The following is an 18,129-nucleotide window of genomic DNA, read 5'->3' as shown; positions in this document are numbered from 1 at the left end:
AGTAGCCAGCTAATCGAATGGCTACCCAGATTACCTGCATTGCCCCATTTTTGCACTAACTCTATGCGTACACACACACACGGTCTATTATCTATCCTGTTGACCAGTCACTTTACTCCTACGTCAGTTAAGAACAAATTATTGAGAACAATCTACATGGGAATATGACCGATTCTGTTGGACCAAACCTCAAAATGCAAACAGTGAGTTAAAACTGCTTGAGGAAAAAGTGATCCCTCATCTTTGTTGTGAGTGGCAGGGGGAGAGGCTTGGTGTGTGTGTGTGTGTGGGACGGTGCATAGTCACAGCAGAAAGAGCGAAGGAGACGAGACCAAAAAGACAACATGAAAACAAGCGGACATATAGTGACTTCAGAAAGTATTCACACCCCTTGACTTATTCCACATCTTGTTGTTTTACAGCCTGAATTAAAAGTGTAAAATTATTCCCCCCCACCCACTATACCCCATAATGACAAAGTGAAAACCTGTTTTTATATATTTTTGCAAATGTATTAAATACAGAAATATCTCATTTACATAAGTATTCACACCCGAGTCAATACTTTGTAGAAGCACCTTTAGCAGTGATGACAGCTGTACGTCTTTCTGCGTAAGTCTATAGAGCTTTCCACACCTGGATTGTGCAACATTTGTTCAATATTCTTCTCTAAATTCTTGAAGCTCTGTGAAATTGGTTGTTGGTCATTACTAGACAACCATTTGCAGGTCTTGCCAAGTCAAAACTATAACTCGGCCACTCAGGAACATTCACCGTCTTCTTGGTAAGCAACTCCAGTGTAGATTTGGCCTTGTGTTTTAGGTTATTGTCCTGCTGAACGGTGAATTCATCTCCCAGTGTCTGGAGGAAAACTGACTGAACCAGGTTTTTGAATTACTTTAGTTCCTTGTTGCAAACAGGATGCATGTTTTGGAATATTTTTATTCTGTACAGGCTTCCTTCTTTTCACTGTCAATTAGGTCAGTACTGTGGTGTAACTACAATGTTGTTGACCCATCCTCAGTTTTCTCCTATCACAGCCATTAAACTCTAACTGTTTTAAAGTCACCATTGGCCTCATGGTGAAATCCCTGTGCAGTTTCCTTCATCTCCGGCAACTGAGTTAGGAAGGACGCCTGTATATACTGATACACCATCCAAAGTGTAATTTATAACTTCACCATGCTCAAGGGGATATTCAATGTCTGCTTTTTTTGTATTTCTATCCATCAACCAATAGCTGCCCTTCATTGCAAGGCATTGTAAGCAAACATGTTTCATTAGGCTTAGAGACTAGGCTTGAAAATTGACAAGTCCTCATCCTGATAAAGTTTTCAGTCAGACTACTGTCGTTGACACTATAGATTGCAAGCAAATCAAACAATATTTGGATATAGCCATCTAGTTTATCCACTGAAAGTTAACTTGTTAACTAGCCATATTGACGTGATCTGTTATTAGCTTACATTAGCTATCCAATTTGACGTGGTTCAATCAATCAATGTAGCTAGCCTATCATGTCTGCCAGCAGCAATCGAGATTAAACAATGTTGAAAAGGGGAAAATGTTAGTTAACGTCACAAGGTAGGCCTACATTGGTTGGAGAGGGAAAAAAGTACATTAGGTCTACTTACCCCTATGTACATAGTTTCTAACGGTAGCTTGCAAAGTAAACATTATCAGCTAACAGTACAGTCGTGGTCAAAAGACTTGAATGACAAATATTAATTTTCACAAAGTCTGCTGCCTCAGTTTGTATGATGGCAATTTGCATATACGCCAGAATGTTATGAAGAGTGATCAGATGAATTGCAATGAATTGCAAAGTCCCTCTTTGCTATGCAAATGAAGTGAATCCCCCAAAAACATTTCCACTGCATTTCAGCCCTGCCACAAAAGGACCAGCTGACATGTCAGTGATTCTCTCGTTAACACAGGTGTGAGTGTTGAGAAGGACAAGGCTGGAGATCACTCTGTCATGCTGATTGAGTTCAAATAACAGACTGGAAGGTTCAAAAGGGAGGGTGATGCTTGGAATCATTGTTCTTCCTCTGTCAGCCATGGTTACCTGCAAGGAAACACGTGCCGTCATCATTGCTTTGCACAAAAAGGGCTTCACAGGCAAGTATATTGCACCAAAATCAACCATTTATCGGATCATCAAGAACTTCAAGGAGAGCGGTTCAATTGTTGTGAAGAAGGCTTCAGGGCGCCCAAGAAAGTCCAGCAAGTGCCAGGACCGTCTCCTAAAGTTGATTCAGCTGCGGGATAGGGGCACCACCAGTACAGAGATTGCTCAGGAATGGCAGCAGGCAGGTGTGAGTGCATCTGCACGCACAATGAGGCAAAGACTTTGGAGGATGGCCTGGCGTCAAGAAGGGCAGAAAAGAAGCCACTTCTCTCTAGGAAAAACATCAGGGACAGACTGATATTCTGCAAAAGGTACAGGGATTGGACTGCTGAGGACTGGGGTAAAGTCATTTTCTTGATCCGATAAATGGTTGATTCAGGTGCAATCTTACTGGCAGCAATATCCTTGCCTGTGAAGCCCTTTTTGTGCAAAGCAATGATGACGGCACGTGTTTCCTTGCAGGTAACCATGTTTGACAGAGGAAGAACAATGATTCCAAGCACCACCCTCCTTTTGAAGCTTCCAGTCTGTTATTTGAACTCAATCAGCATGACAGAGTGATCTCCAGCCTTGTCCTCATCAACACTCACACCTGTGTTAACGAGAGAATCACTGACATGATGTCAGCTGGTCCTTTTGTGGCAGGGCTGAAATGTAGTGGAAATGTTTTTTGAGGGATTCAGTTCATTTGCATGGCAAAGAGGGACTTTGCAATTAATTGCAATTCATCTGATCACTCTTCAAAACATTCTGGAGTATATGCAAATTGCCATCATACAAACTGAGGCAGCAGACTTTGTGAAAATGTATATTTGTGTCATTCAAAACTTTTGGCCATGACTGTACTATGAAGACACCACTGATCTCGACAAGAGGCGCAACATTCAGAGAAAAATCACAAATCAGGGTAACGTTAAGATGATAACTGGACAGATTTAGCTATGTACAACAATCTTTCAACCACCATTTTCTATCTAGCTAGTTAGTCATTTACATGTTGCTAGCTATTCATATAGTTCAGTGGAGGCTGCTGAGGGGAGGATGGCGCATAATAATGTATGGAGTAAATGGAATGGTATCAAACACGTGGTGTGGTTGATACCATTCCATTGACTCCATAACAACCATTACTATGAGCCATTCTCCCCTCAGCAGCCTCGACTGATATAGTTACATGTCGGTCATATTGAGGTATCTAGCTATAAGTTAAAACTGATCAATCAAATGGATAGGTCTAAGCAACTATGGTAATTCCAAATGCCCTTAACTAGGTGTGTGTGTGTGTGTGTGTGTGTGTGTGAGCGAGCGAGCGCGAGAGAGAGAGAAGTGCAAATGTAAAAGTTATTTCAACTCCTCTCCCAACTTGTTAGGCAATCATATGTACCTACGAGGGGAGGATGGCCAACCACACAGAAGGGTGATTTCTTCTAAGGAGGAGGCCGTGCTGACCAAGATGCACGCTGGCCATTTCGGAGTGAAGTGCATGATTGCCAAAAATCAACCTACGCTTCTTCTGACAGGGAATTGTCAAGGAGGTGGACAGCTGGGCAAGTGAAGTAACCTTTTGTTTATCAATCGCATTCTATTATATCTGAAATTATGATTTAAATGAATGTCAGAGTGCACAAAATGTTTTAATTGGTCAATTTTTGCTTAAAAAAAAAAAGGTCAGTACCCTGTCAGAAGTTTGAGAGGGCAAAGACTGTGGCGCTGGTGTTGAAGCCCATCAGTTGTTTCACCATGGCACATGATCGGTACGTGTCCCAATACAAATTTTGCCCTGATAAGTTGTTTGGTAATGGTTACTGTATTTGACCAAAGCAGAGTTCAATATTATAGTGTGTATGTCAGTATGTTTACAAATATGAAAATATGCATAATGTATGATACAGATACGGATACATAATGTATGACACTAACACTTTAAATGTTAGGGGTGGACTTCATCGGAGCCTTCGCGAAATCCAGGAACAGCAACTGCTGGTGTCTGACGGCGACTGATCAATTTTCCAAGTGGGTGGGTGGAGGCAATACCCATTAAGGTCAGTAAAGGAAGAGTGTGTGCTTAACTCTAAACTCCCTTCTGTAACCCATTAAAAAGGGTGCTTGGAACCAAAAATAGATTTTCGTTTTGTATGATACCCATCAAGGAAGAGACTGGCAAGGCCACCTCCAAGGCAATGATGGACAGCTTTAGGTAGGCTATACCTTCCAAAAGTGTTAAAAGTACATCTCTCTCATTTATAAACACTGCACTAATCCATCAAATTTTCTCCCTGTAAAAAGTGTAACCTGTGTGTTTGCTTGTCTCTGGCTTATACCCTGTTCCCTTTAACTCTGCTCCTGTTCTCCAGGACCTTTGGGTTCTGCCAACACCCAGACGTGAATCTATGGGATCAATATCATGCCAAATGTATTGTGAACTCACAGCGTGCATTTTGTATGCATGTATCATGATTTGTACAAATAAATCACCAATCCACAATTGTAAATCGCAACCCACAAATAAACACCTTTTGATTTGTAAATCGATATTGCATTCCAACATTTTTTTTTTAACTGCAGATATGCAGGTAATTTCCAAGAGCCTTAAGTAAAATGACTGCCATAAAGATTTGCACATATATGGAGTTGCATATCGCTACTTTGGAAGCGCTTAGGTCACCTGTCACCTGACTTTCGGCAGAGATTTGATGACAAGAAAAAGACAAGAATTTCTCACACGTAGAAAAAAAGTTATCACAGTAGAAAGCGATTTGTAGTCGTAGAAAAAAGGTTTCTATTCATAGAATGCGATTTCTATAAAATTGCTGGCAGCCTCTCGTTGGGCCATGTTGATGCCTGTAGGGCTGCAGAAATTATAGTATGGTAACCATAATATGTTAAATCATATACGTAACCATAGTATGTCCAACTTAAATAATTGAAAGCCCTAGATTACTCTATATTTGCAACACTATTGCGGTGTACACCCGTTCATCACACAAATAGTTGAATTAGCTGGCCGTGATAGCGCCACTATAAATGAAGGATATATCATACAGACTTTGTAACAGTACTGCCTCCGTCCCTCGCCCCAACCTGGGCTTGAACCAGGGACCCTCTGCACACAGACAGTCCCCCTCGAAGCATCGTTACCCATCGCTCCACAAAAGCCGCGGTCCTTGCAGAGCAAAGGGAACAACTACTTCAAGGTCTCAGAGCGAGTGACGTCATCGACTGAAATGCTATTAGCGCGCACCGCTAACTAACTAGCCATTTCACACCAGTTACACTCACCCCCTTTGAGCGCCTCCTTTTCCGCAGCTACCAGTGATCCGGGTCAACAGCATCAACGGGATCAACTTTTATGGGAGCATCAATTTTTTCTACGACTACAAATCGCTTTCTACTCGTGATAATGTTTGTCTTCCCGGCAGTCATTTTACTTAAGGTCCTTGGAAATAACCTGAACATCTGCAGTTATAAAACAATTCTATATATCAATTTAGAAAAACAAATCAAAAAGGTGTTTGTGGATTGGTGATTCACAATTGTGGATTGGTACTTATTTGTACAAATCATGATACACGAATACAAAATGCATGCTGTGAGTTCACAATACATTTGGCATGATATTGATCCCATATGGATCCACCTGATTTCCTCCATTACCAACCACCCTCCAACTTTTCATTACATCATCTACAGCTACTGTTATTGTCATGTTGTCATTATCTGCTAAGAAATGTTATTGCTCTATCATACTGGGCACATAATGTGAGACACAGATTAACTAAAAACACAGGCATTGCAAAGACTCAGAACAAAGAGAGCAGCAGTGCCTGTACTTTGCAGTCTCCCTCTTCAAGTCCCCCTTCCAAGACTGGCTGCCTGCTGAGAACAAGTGAGAGGCAGAACCTCCCACCCACACAGCAACCACCTCCTCAATATTCCACACACACCATAATTCAGTATATTAGTCTTAAATTGTATTAATTGCCATGTCAGTGTACAAAAAAAAGAAGAAAATGCATGACAACTGTACCAAAAAATATAAAAAGTTTGTCTTAATCTTAAATAATGCCAGGTTGGTTTTCACAGCCGTTTCACAAGGTGTTCATTATTGTAAGGTGTCCTTTGGTGGTATCCACATTATTTTTTGTTGTATCCTAGGACCTAGAATAGATACATATGTGTTCAACCAGGGGTGTACTAATGAGCTATGCGAGATATAAAAAAAAAAAATGCATCATAATAGAGGACTACTGAAATTATATTATTTCAATGTAGATAAGGGAAGGGCAGGTATAAAATAAAAACACGACAGAAAGAAAAGCCAGTGTATGAATCAAAAGGATTTGCATATGAATGGAGTGGAAATTATCTGACTTTGTGATCTGTAAGGTAAGTAACTTTAATGTGTCAAGCAGATTACACGTTTTCTTTGCCATTTCCGAAACGTAGCCATGTTTAAGACATGGATATCATGTTGGAAATGTTAACAAGGTACCCAAAAGTAGTTTGATGGAATGTTTAAATTTTATTAGCTAAACAAAACTTGTTTAAAAGTAATCAGCAAAGACCACAGAAAAAAATATTTGTAGACCTCCACAAGTCTGGTTCATCCTTGGGAGCAATTTCCAAACGCCTGAAGGTACCACGTGCATCTGTACAAACAATAGTACACAAGTATAAACACCATGGGACCACGCAGCCGTCATACCGCTTAGGAAGGAGACGTGTTCTGTCTCCTAGAGATGAACGTACTTTGGTGCAAAAAGTGCAAATCAATCCCAGAACAACAGCAAAGGACCTTGTGAAGATGCTGGAGGAAACCGGTACAAAAGTATCTATATCCACAGTAAAACAAGTCCTATATCGACATAACCTAAAGGCCGCTCAACAAGGAAGAAGCCACTGCTCCAAATACGCCATAAAAAAGCCAGACTACAGTTTGCAACTGCACATGGGGGAAAAGATCGTACTTTTTAGAGAAATGTTCCCTGGTCTGATGAAACAAAAATATAACTTTCGGCCATAATGACCATCGTTGTGTTTGGAGAAAAAAGGGGGACGCTTGCAAGCCGAAGAACACCATCCCAACAGCGAAGCACAGGGGTGGCAGCATCATGTTGTGGCGGTGCTTTGCTGCAAGAGGGACTGGTGCACTTAACAAGACACATGGCATCATGAGGGAGGAAAATTATGTGGATATATTGAAGCAACATCTCAAGACATCAGTCAAGAAGTTAAAGCTTGGTCGCAAATGGGTCTTCCAAATGGACAATGACCCCAAGTATACTTCCAAAGTTGTGGAAAAATGGCTAAGGTATTAGAGTCGCCATCACAAAGCCCTGTCCTCAATCCTATAGAGAATCTGTGGGCAGAACTGAAAAAGCGTGTGCGAGCAAGGAGGCCTACAAACCTGACTCAGTTACACCAGCTCTGTCAGGGGGAATGGGCCAAAATTCACACAACTTATTGTGGGAAGCTTGTAGAAGGCTACCCAAAACATTTGACACAAGTTAAACAATTTAAAGGCAATGCTACCAAATACTAATTGAGTGTATGTATGTACATTTCTGACCCACTGGGAATGTGATGAAAGAAATAAAAGCACTCTATTATTGACATTTCACATTCTTAAAATAAAAGTGGTGATCCTAACTGACCTAAGACAGGGATTTTTTCAAGGGTTAAATGTCAGGAATTGTGAAAAACTGAGTTTAAATGTATTTGGCTAAGGTGTATGTAAACTTCCGACTTCAACTGTAGACAGGTACAAAACGGTTTCCTCCAGCATCTTCACAAGGTCCTTTGTTGCTGTTCTGGGATTGATTTGCACCAAAGTACGTTCATCTCTAGGAGACAGAACGCGTCTCCTTCCTGAGCGGTATGAGGGCTGCATGGTCCCATGGTGTTTACACTTGCGTACTATTGTTTGTACATGTGGTACCTTCAGGCATTTGGAAATTGCTCCCAAGGATGAAGCAGACTTGTGGAGGTCTACAATTTCTTTTCTGAGGTCTTGATTTCTTTTGATTTTCCCATGATGTCAAGCAAAGAGGCACGGAGTTCGAAGTTAGGCCTTGAAATACATCCACAGGTACACCTCCAATTGACTCAAATGATGTCAATTAGCCTATCAGAAGCTTCTAAAGCCATGACATCATTTTCTGGAATTTTCCAAGTTGTTTAAAGGCACAGTCAACTTAGTGTATGTAAACTTCTGACCCACTGGAATTGTGATAGTGAATTAAGTGAAATAATCTGTCTGTAAACAATTGTTGGGAAAATTACTTGGACGTCCTAACCGACTTACCAAAACCATAGTTTGTTAGCCAGAAATTTGTGGAGTGTTTAGTCCCAGGGTCCGTAACTTAGTGATGAGCTTTGAGGGCACTATGGTGTTGAACACTGAACTGTAGTCAACCTACGTGAGAATGCTGTCTGTTTTCCTTTTGTTCAGGTGGGAATGGGCAGTGTAATGGAGATTACATCATCTGTGGATCTGTTGTGGCGGTATGCAAATTGAAGCGGGTCTAGGGTTTCTGAAATGATGGTGTTGACGTGAGCCATGACCAGCCTTTCAAAGCACTTCATGGCTACAGACGTGAGTGCTACGGGGCGGTAGTCCTTTAGGCAGGTTACCTTGCCGTTCTTGAGCACAGAGACAATGGTGGTCTGCTTGAAACATTGTAGGTATTACAGACTCAGCCAGAGAGAGGTTAAATGTCAGTGAAGACATTTGCTAGTTAGTCAGCGCATGCTCCGAGTATGCGCCCTGGTAATCCATCTGGCCCTGCAGCCTTGTGAATGTTGACCTGTTTAACCTGTTAGGGCTAGGGGGCAGTATTGACACGGCTGGATAAAAAACATACCTGATTTAATCTGGTTACCACTCCTACCCAGTAACTAGAATATGCATATACTTATTACATATGGATAGAAAACACCCTAAAGTTTCTAAAACTGTTTGAATGGTGTCTGTGAGTATAACAGAACTCAAATGGCAGGTCAAAACCTGAGAGATTCCTTTACAGGAAGTGGCCTGTCTGACCATTTCTTGAACTTCTTTTCCATCTCTATCTTTTACTAAGGATCTCTGCTCTAACGTGACACTTCCTACGTCGTCCATAGGCGCTCAGAGCCCGGGAAAAACCTGAATGTCGTCATCCCAGCCCCAGGCTGAAACACATTATCGCCTTTCTCAAGTGGCCGATCAAGGGACTCTGGGCTTAGGTGCGTGACCTGACCGCCCCCGTCTTTGTGATTTTATCCTCTGTTTGCCGAAAAGGAGATTCCCGGTCGGAATATTATCGCTTTTCTACGAGAAAAATGGCATAAAAATTGATTTTAAACAGCGGTTGACATGCTTCGAAGTACGGTAATGGAATATTTCGAATTTTTTTGTCACGAATTGCGCCATGCGCACGACCCTTCTTTACCATTTCGGATAGTGTCTGGAACGCACGAACAAAACGCCGCTATTCGGATATAACGATGGATTATTTTGGACCAAACCAACATTTGTTATTGAAGTAGCAGTCCTGGGAGTGCATTCTGATGAAGACAACAAAAGATAATCAAACTTTTATAATAGTAAATATGATTATGGTGAGTGCTAAACTTGCCGGGTGTCTAAATAGCGAGCCCGTGATGCCTGGGCTATGTACTTAGAATATTGCAAAATGTGCTTTCACCAAAAAGCTATTTTAAAATCGGACATATCAAGTGCATAGAGGAGGTCTGTATCTATAATTCTTAAAATAATTGTTATGCTTTTTGTGAACGTTTATCGTGAGTAATTTAGTAAAATGTTAGCGAATTCCCCGGAAGTTTGCGGGGGTATGCTAGTTCTGAACGTCACATGCTAATGTAAAAAGCTGGTTTTTGATATAAATATGAACTTGATTGAACAAAACATGCATGTATTGTATAACATAATGTCCTAGGGTTGTCATCTGATGAAGATCATCAAAGGTTAGTGTTGCATTTAGCTGTCTTCTGGGTTTTTGTGACATTATATGCTAGCTTGAAAAATGGGTGTCTGATTATTTCTGGCTTGGTACTCTGCTGACATAATCTAATGTTTTGCTTTCGTTGTAAAGCCTTTTTGAAATCGGACTGTGTGGTTAGATTAAAGAGAGTCTTGTCTTTAAATAGGATTTTTAAGGTTTTGAAAATCGCGCCACAGGCTTCAAGTGGCTGTTACGTAGGTGGGACGAATTCGTCCCGCCTAGCCCATAGAGGTTAAAGGTCTTACTCACGTCGGCTACGGAGAGCGTGATTACACAGTCATCCAGAACAGCTGGTGCTCTTACGCATGCTTCAGTGTTGCTTTCCTCAAGGCGAGCATAAAAAGGCATTTAGCTCGTCTGGTAGGCTCGCGTCACTGGGCAGCTCAGTTTCCCTTTGTAATCCGTAATAGTTTGCATGCCCTGCCACATGCGACGAGCGTCAGAGCATTCTTACCAAGCACCCGGATATGCACCCCCTGTATCGGCATCTCCTATTCATGCCAATGATGGGGATTTGGGCCTGGTCCAGGAGGACCAGGCATTTTTCACCTCCGATTCATTAAATATAACATCTTTGTTTAGTCAGAGGTGAGTAATCGCTGTTGTGATGTCCAGAAGCTCTTTTCAGTCATAAGAGAGAGTGTCAGAAACATTATGTACAAATAAAAGTTACAAACATGAAAACACACACAGAATAGCACAATTGGTAAGAAGCCCATTAAATGGCAGCCATTAATTGTGGCGTCCCACCACTAAATTAATATAGGGGAAACACTGGGTGTAGACTCCTGAGGGGGAAGAGGCGTTGTTGTGACCTCTTCACAATTGTGTTGGTGTGTTTGGACCATGATAGATCCTTAGTGTTGTGGACACCAAGGAATCTTTCAACCCGCTCCACTACACCCTGTCGATGTGAAAAGGATGTGGTCGGTAGAGTTGGGGAGTATACAGATTTTAATACCGTCATACTGTACCATACCAGGGTATACGGTATTACTGGATGTGCACACAAGGGCCGCTATAATATATTTTAATAATAACACCTTTTTGTGAAGGGACACACACACACACACACACACGCACACACGCACACGCGCGCGCGCTTCTCTCCTCCACTTCAACAACCCCCACAAAAAAAATAACAAAGGCGCTGGGGTGAACAGCGGCGCTGTTTCCCCAAATACAGACTCGATCTTTTATATTTTTAGGATGGTATTACTGAAATCAAAATAAAATATAATGCTTATAGTCAGTGATTTTCTGGGAAACCACTTTGGTGCAAAAGTAGACAGAAAAAAAGCATAGGTTTTGAGTACATTTGAGCTGCCCTGTTTACCAACCAACATCAGAGATACTAATGTTATTTAGGTCTATATTTTGAAACTAATCCAATGACGCTAATGAACATCATGGAAAACTGAGTTGGATACTGGGCTGACCGGAGCAAATCTCTGGAGCTTTTCCACTCTAAGGCAAATATTTTCTAATGATTTGTGGAACACTGCGAGCACAGTTTTAGCTAAGCAGCTGTTTTAAGTTGCAGATTGTGTTTAAAGGTAGACTCAATAAAATGAGATTATCTGTGGTGCTGCTCGTGACATTGAGATGAGTGAAACGCAAGACTTTGCTCTCACACAGTCACACGGTATCTGCGCATGTGCACGGGTTAGTGCTTCAACGCTCTTAGTTGTTAGGGGAAATTGATCTACTATGCTGTTTACTTTCTGCATCTACACTACCGGTCAAAAATGTGAAAACACCTACTCATTCAAGGGTTTCTTTATTTTACCATTTTCTACATTGTATTATAATAGTGAAGACATCAAAACTATGAAACAACACATATGGAATCATGTTAGTTACCAAATAAGTGTTAAACAAATCAAAATAAATTTTATATTAGATATTCTTCAAATAGCCAACCTTTATCTTGATGACAACTTTGCACACTCTTGGCATTCTCTCAACCAGCTTCACCTGGAATGCTTTTCCAACTGTCTTGAAGGAGTTCACATATATGCTGAGCACTTGTTGGCTGTTTTTCCTTCACTCTGCAGTTCGACTCATCCCAAACCATCTCAATTTGGTTTAGGTCAGGGGGTTGTGGAGGCCAAGTCATCTGATGCAGCACTCCATCACTCTCCTTGGTCAAATAGCCCTTACACAGCCTGGAGGTGTGATGGGTCATTGTCCTGTTGAAAAATAAATGATAGTACCACTAAGCCCAAACCAGATGGGATGGTGTAATCATTGAAGAATGATGTGGTAGCCATGCTGGTTAAGTGTGCCTTGAAGTCTAAATAAATCACAGACAGTGTCATCAGCAAAGGACCCCCACACCATAACACCTCCATGCTTTATGGCGGGAAATACACATGCAGAGACAATCCGTTCACCCACACCACATCTCACAAAGACACGCTGGTTGGAACCAAAAATCTCCAATTTGGAATCCAGACCAAAGGACAAATTTCCACCGGTCTAATGTACATTGCTCGTGTTTCTTGGCCCAAGCAAGTCTCTTCTTATTGGTGTCCTTTAGTAGTGGTTTCTTTGCATCAATTCAACTATGAAGGCCTGATTCACACAGTCTCCTCTGAACAGTTGATGTTGAGATGTGTCTGTTACTTGGACTCTGTGAAGGATTTATTTGGGCTGCAATTTCTGAGGCTGGTAACTATTGAACTTCAGCAGAGATAACTCTGATAACTTATCTCTGCAGCAGAGATAACTCTGGGTCTTCCTTTCCTGTGGTGGTCCTCATGAGAGACAATTTCATCATAGAGCTTGATGGTTTTTGCGACAACACTTGAAGAAACTTTCAAAGTTCTTGACATGTTCCGTATTGACTGACATTCATGTCTTAAAGTAATGATGGACTGTCGTTTCTGTTTGCTTAGCTTATTTGAGCTGTTTTTGCCATAATATGGACTTGGTCTTTTACCAAATAGGGCTATCTTCTGTATACCCCCCTGACCTTGTCACAACACAACTGATTGGCTCAAACACATTAAGGGAAGAAATTCCACAAATTAACTTAAGGCAGCACACCTGTTAATTGAAATGCATTCCAGGTGACTACCTCATGAAGCTGGTTTAGAGAATGCCAAGAGTGTGCAAAGCTGTCATCAAGGCAAAGGGTGGCTATTTTAAGAATCATATAAAATATATTTTGATTTGTTTAACACTTTTTTGGTTACTGCATGATTCCATTTGTTTTATTTGATAGTGTTGATGTCTTCACCATTATTCTACAATGTAGAAAATAGTAAAAATAAATAAAAACTCTGTTCTAAAACTTTTGACGTGTAGTGTGTCATCATCGCTGAGTCTACCTTTAAGGGAATTCCTCACATTCTATCCAAATGTAATCAACTCAAACGTTCTAAAATGTACACAAAATACTTATAGGAAGAACTACCCCTAGACGTGAGCATGACTGCTTGTCATCTACAGCCTTTGCATTATAGGGGCCCCCAGTTACTTCATAACATTGTGTCATCCACAGATTTCACACAGTACAGTCAAAGATGAATGAAATCCCTTTCATCTGTGCTACAGTGCCACTGTCAGCCAGTGGATACCTAGCCAGTCCACATTGTTAAAGTATCTTGAAAGTGGAAAGCTCTAGCTAATGTTAAATTATATTTGGACTAAAAATGACTTAGTTATATGTTGTTGTGCCTCTTTCCCAGCAGTCAGACATTTCAATTTCACTTCCCTGGTGGTACGAGTGTGTGTGTCTAGCTAGGCTGGTATTGAGAACTAGTCAACAAGTTAGCCAGCTGTCAAACCTTGGTGCCAGTAGAGATATAACTTGTTTCGCCTAGCTGTATCCTTTCATACTGTGCTGGCTTTATTAGCAAACTACTATCACTATGAAGTTTCCTGGTCGAGACTGACTAGAGATACAGCATAGAGAGATACTATTTGAGTGTATTGTGTAGCTAGCTTGATATTACATGGCTTGCAGTGGACACTAACCCTAAGATACTCGTCTTCCGGGCTGAGGTTTGAATGACGTACTCTGCCACACAGGCTAGTAGTGTGTGTGTTGGAGGTAGCTAGCTAACTAGCTAACGGTAGATAATAGTAGCTGAAACATCCTTAACACACAGCATTGTCTCAATATGTTTACCTAAAGTCATTTATTTAAAGGAAACTCACCCGGCCGGCCATATTGCTGTTTGTTGTCGTTTTTCAAATACAATTCAGAGTAAATGTTCCCAGCACTGCTAACAGCACAATCGTTGAACTCCACTAATGCTACACAGGCTAAGTGGGCGGGATCGCCGTGACTTACGAAGTGATGTCATCACGCACACGTTGGCGATGAAATATTTGGACAAACTACAGATTACCCAAATAACGTTGGAAATTTTTGCCAGCGGGACAGCATATAAATATGCACTCCGCTGGTAAATTTATCCCAGGTGAGTACATAGGTTATTAATAAGACATATTTCGGAAACTGCACAATCAAACGATTTAATAAACTGCTTCAATATTGTGAGCATAAGTAGTTTTTTTTAACACACTCATGAACAAAAATATATATATTGTACATTATCAGGATTACTTTTATATGCCTATTCTCAATATGTGAATTTCCAAGTTTGCTAGTATACAAATGGTCAGAGAGATTATTTTATAAAGTCAAATGGAAAAGTGAATACTTTATTGCAAATAGGCTGATCATAAAAACACTAAACAGAAAAGAGAACGCAAACACTTTTGAAAACATATTTATTTGAATTTATTTGAACATCAGATATACTCGGTAATTGTTAGTCAGCAAGAACCGTCTGCACATTTGATATTGATGTGTATAGAAACCAAAACAAGAAATACTTTTGGGGTTTTGGAAAACTGTGTGAAGCTGTGGATGCTGTATAGGGGGCTATATTTCAAACCTGTGAAATATCAATACAAAATTATAAAATCTAAATACACAAGTTGCTTTTGGTGGAATATTGGTGGACACTGTATTTCTGTAAACACTCAAATGAAATAGGTCCATCATGTTTCTGCTCAACGTCATACCTACAGGTAACTGCCAAAATAAAGAAAACACTTGAGTAAATGAGGGATAAAAAGTATATTGAAAGTAGGTGTGGTTCTTAAGTTAATTAAGCAATTAACATCCCATCATGCTTAGGGTCATGTATAAAAATGACCAGTTGCCCATTATTTTGGCTACCATGGCTTGAAGAGATCTCAGTTACTTTGAAAGAGGAGCCTCAAAGGAGCATAGGGAGTTTAAAGGGTATGTGTATCAAATCAAAGTTTATTGGTCACATTTAGCAGAGGTTATAGTGGGTGTGGTCAAAAGGCTAACGTTATTAACTTCTAACAATGCAGTAAAATGTCAATTACACAAATTATTAAAATGTTTTAAAGTACAAAATCCAATTAACCCAAATAGCACTCATAGCGGTAACCAAAGGGCAATCTATATGTATGTACACTGGAAGAATCTACAAAAGATATACTACGAATATGTACAGCCAGTGCTTGACTTGGGCAGCAGCTCACCGGAGCTGAGTACCAGCACCTCCATTTTTCTACTGCTAGAAAATTATTGTGGAGCTCCTGCACCATAAACAGTACCACCACCCAAAACGAGTACTGGCACCTATTTCAGCCCAATTAAAGCACTGTGTACAGCATTATATATATTGGTGAGTTATGTCAAGAATCCAGGATATAAATATATATGCGGTGTGTATAAACAGTGTAACTAAATACTAAAGCACAGCAGTAGAAATATTAGAATGAGCTATGTCGGGAAGTGTCCAGTGCAGGGCTTTCCAACCCTGTTCCTGGATAGCTACAGTCCTGTAGGTTTTTGCTCCAACCCTAATCTAGCTCACCTGATTCAAAACATTTGCTGGTTGATAAGCTGAATCAGGTTAGTTACAACTGGTGTTGGAGCAAAAACCTAAAAGAGGGTAGCTCTCCAGGAACAGGGTTGGAGAACCCTGGTTGAGTGGTTCAATGTCTCTGACATCAGACAGCAGTGTGTGTGACTGTGTGTGTGTGTGTCACCAGATATCAACCCAATTGAACACTTATGGAAGATTCTGCATTTTCCACCACCATCAACAAAACAACAGATTATGGAATTTCTCATGGAAGAATAATGTTGCATCCCTACAATAGAGTTCCAGATACTTGTCTGAATCTATGCCAAGGCGCATTTATGCTGTTCTGGCTGCTCGTGGTGGTCAAACGCCCTACTAAAACACTTTATGTTGGTGTTTCTTTAATTTTGGAAGTTACCTGTAGATTTACAGTACCAGTCAAAAGTTTGGACACACCTACTTATTCAAGTGTTTTTCTTTATTTTTACTATGCTCTACATTGTAGAATAATAGTGAAGACATCATCAGTATGAAATAGCACATATGGATTCATGTAGTAACCAAAAGTGTTAAACAAATCTAAAAATATTTTATATTTGAGATTCTTCAAAGTAGCCACACTAATTTGTGGAATTTCTTTCCTTCTTAATGCATTTGAGCCAATCAGTTCTGTTGTGACAAGGTAGGGGTGGTATACAGAAGATAGCCCTATTAGGTAAAAGACCAAGTCGATATTATGGCAAGAACAGCTCAAATAAGCAAAGAGAAATGACAGTCCATCATTACTTTAAGACAGGAAGGTGAGTCAATCCGGAACATTTCAAGGACTTTTAAAGTTTCTTCAAGTGCAGTTGCAAAAACCATCAAGCTCTATGATGAAACTGGCTCTAATGAGGACCGCGACAGGAAAGGAAGACCCAGAGTTACCTCTGCTGCAGAGGATAAGTTCATTAGAGTTACCAGCCTCAGAAATTGCAGCCCAAATAAATGCTTCACAGAGTTCAAGTAACAGACACATCTCAAAATGAACTGTTCAGAGGAGACTGCGTGAATCAGGCCTTCATGGTCAAATTGCTGCAAAGAAACCACTACTAAAGGACACCAATAAGAAGAAGAGAATTGCTTGGGCCAAGAAACACGAGCAATGGACATTACACCGGTAGAAATTTGTTGATTTTTGGTTTCAACCGCAGTGTCTTTGTGAGAGGCAGAGTAGAACGGATGATCTCTGCATGTGTGGTTCCCACCGTGGAGGTGTGATGGTGCTTTGCTGGTGAAAGTGTCAGTGATTTATGTAGAATTCATGGCACACTTAACCAGCATGGCTACCACAGCGATACGCCTTCCCATCTGGTTTGCGCTTAGTGGGACTATAATTTGTTTTTCAACAGGACAATGACCCAAAACACACCTCCAGGCTGTGATGGAGTGCTGCATCAGATGACCTGGCCTCCACAATCACATGGCCTCAACCAAATGAAGATGGTGTGAGGTGGATTGGACCGCAGAGTGAAGGAAAAGCAGCCAAAAAGTGCTTAACATTTGTGGGAACTCCTTCAAGACTGTTGGAAAAGCATTCCAGGTGAAACTGGTTGAGAAAATGCCAAGGTGTCATCAAGGCAAAAGTTGGCTACTTTGAAGAATCTCAAATATAACATTTATTTTGATTTGTTTAACACTTTTTTGCTTACATGATTCCATGTGTTATTTGATGTCTTCATTTGATGTCTTCACTATAATTCTACAATGTAGAAAATAATAAAACATAAAAACCCTTCAATGAGTAGCTGTATCCAAACTTTTGACTGGTACTGTGCATTGCATCTATTCACCTCAAACTTTGTCCCAAAATGTATGGTTTTACACATTTGGCCCTACCTAACAGATAAATGTAGATGTGGACATTCTTGAAATGGGACTCCCACTAATGTTTAGTGACTGCTTCTTGTTAATATACTGAAAAACTCAAATGCTTCACTGACAAAAAAAAAAAAAATGGGGGAAAGTCAGTTCAGTGCAGTTTATGGCACAATATTGGAGAACTCTGGTGCAGAAGTCATGAACTCTGCAACGATGCACCCTCTGAACCAAGACTGGGCTAAAACGGAATATAATGGCCTTATATAGTGCA

At 40.6% G+C, this 18,129-nt stretch overlaps 1 protein-coding gene across 1 annotated transcript in view; it reads right to left on the bottom strand.

The window, feature by feature from the left end:
- The window catches only part of LOC106589298 (vesicle-fusing ATPase), a 47,320-nt gene extending 32,863 nt beyond the window's left edge, over positions 1-14,457 (bottom strand). The window contains exon 1 of the mRNA XM_014179080.2: positions 14,302-14,457. Within this exon, the coding sequence (XP_014034555.1) occupies positions 14,302-14,313 (12 nt within the window). The 5' untranslated portion in view covers positions 14,314-14,457. The remainder of the gene's footprint in view (positions 1-14,301) is intronic.
- Between the last annotated feature and the right edge of the window lie 3,672 nt (positions 14,458-18,129).

The sequence above is a fragment of the Salmo salar genome, chromosome ssa28, assembly GCF_905237065.1.
Source record: "Salmo salar chromosome ssa28, Ssal_v3.1, whole genome shotgun sequence".
Taxonomy (NCBI): domain Eukaryota; kingdom Metazoa; phylum Chordata; class Actinopteri; order Salmoniformes; family Salmonidae; genus Salmo; species Salmo salar.
The sequence above is the reverse complement of the archived record's forward strand: the minus strand, read 5'-3'. Positions and strand labels throughout refer to the sequence as shown.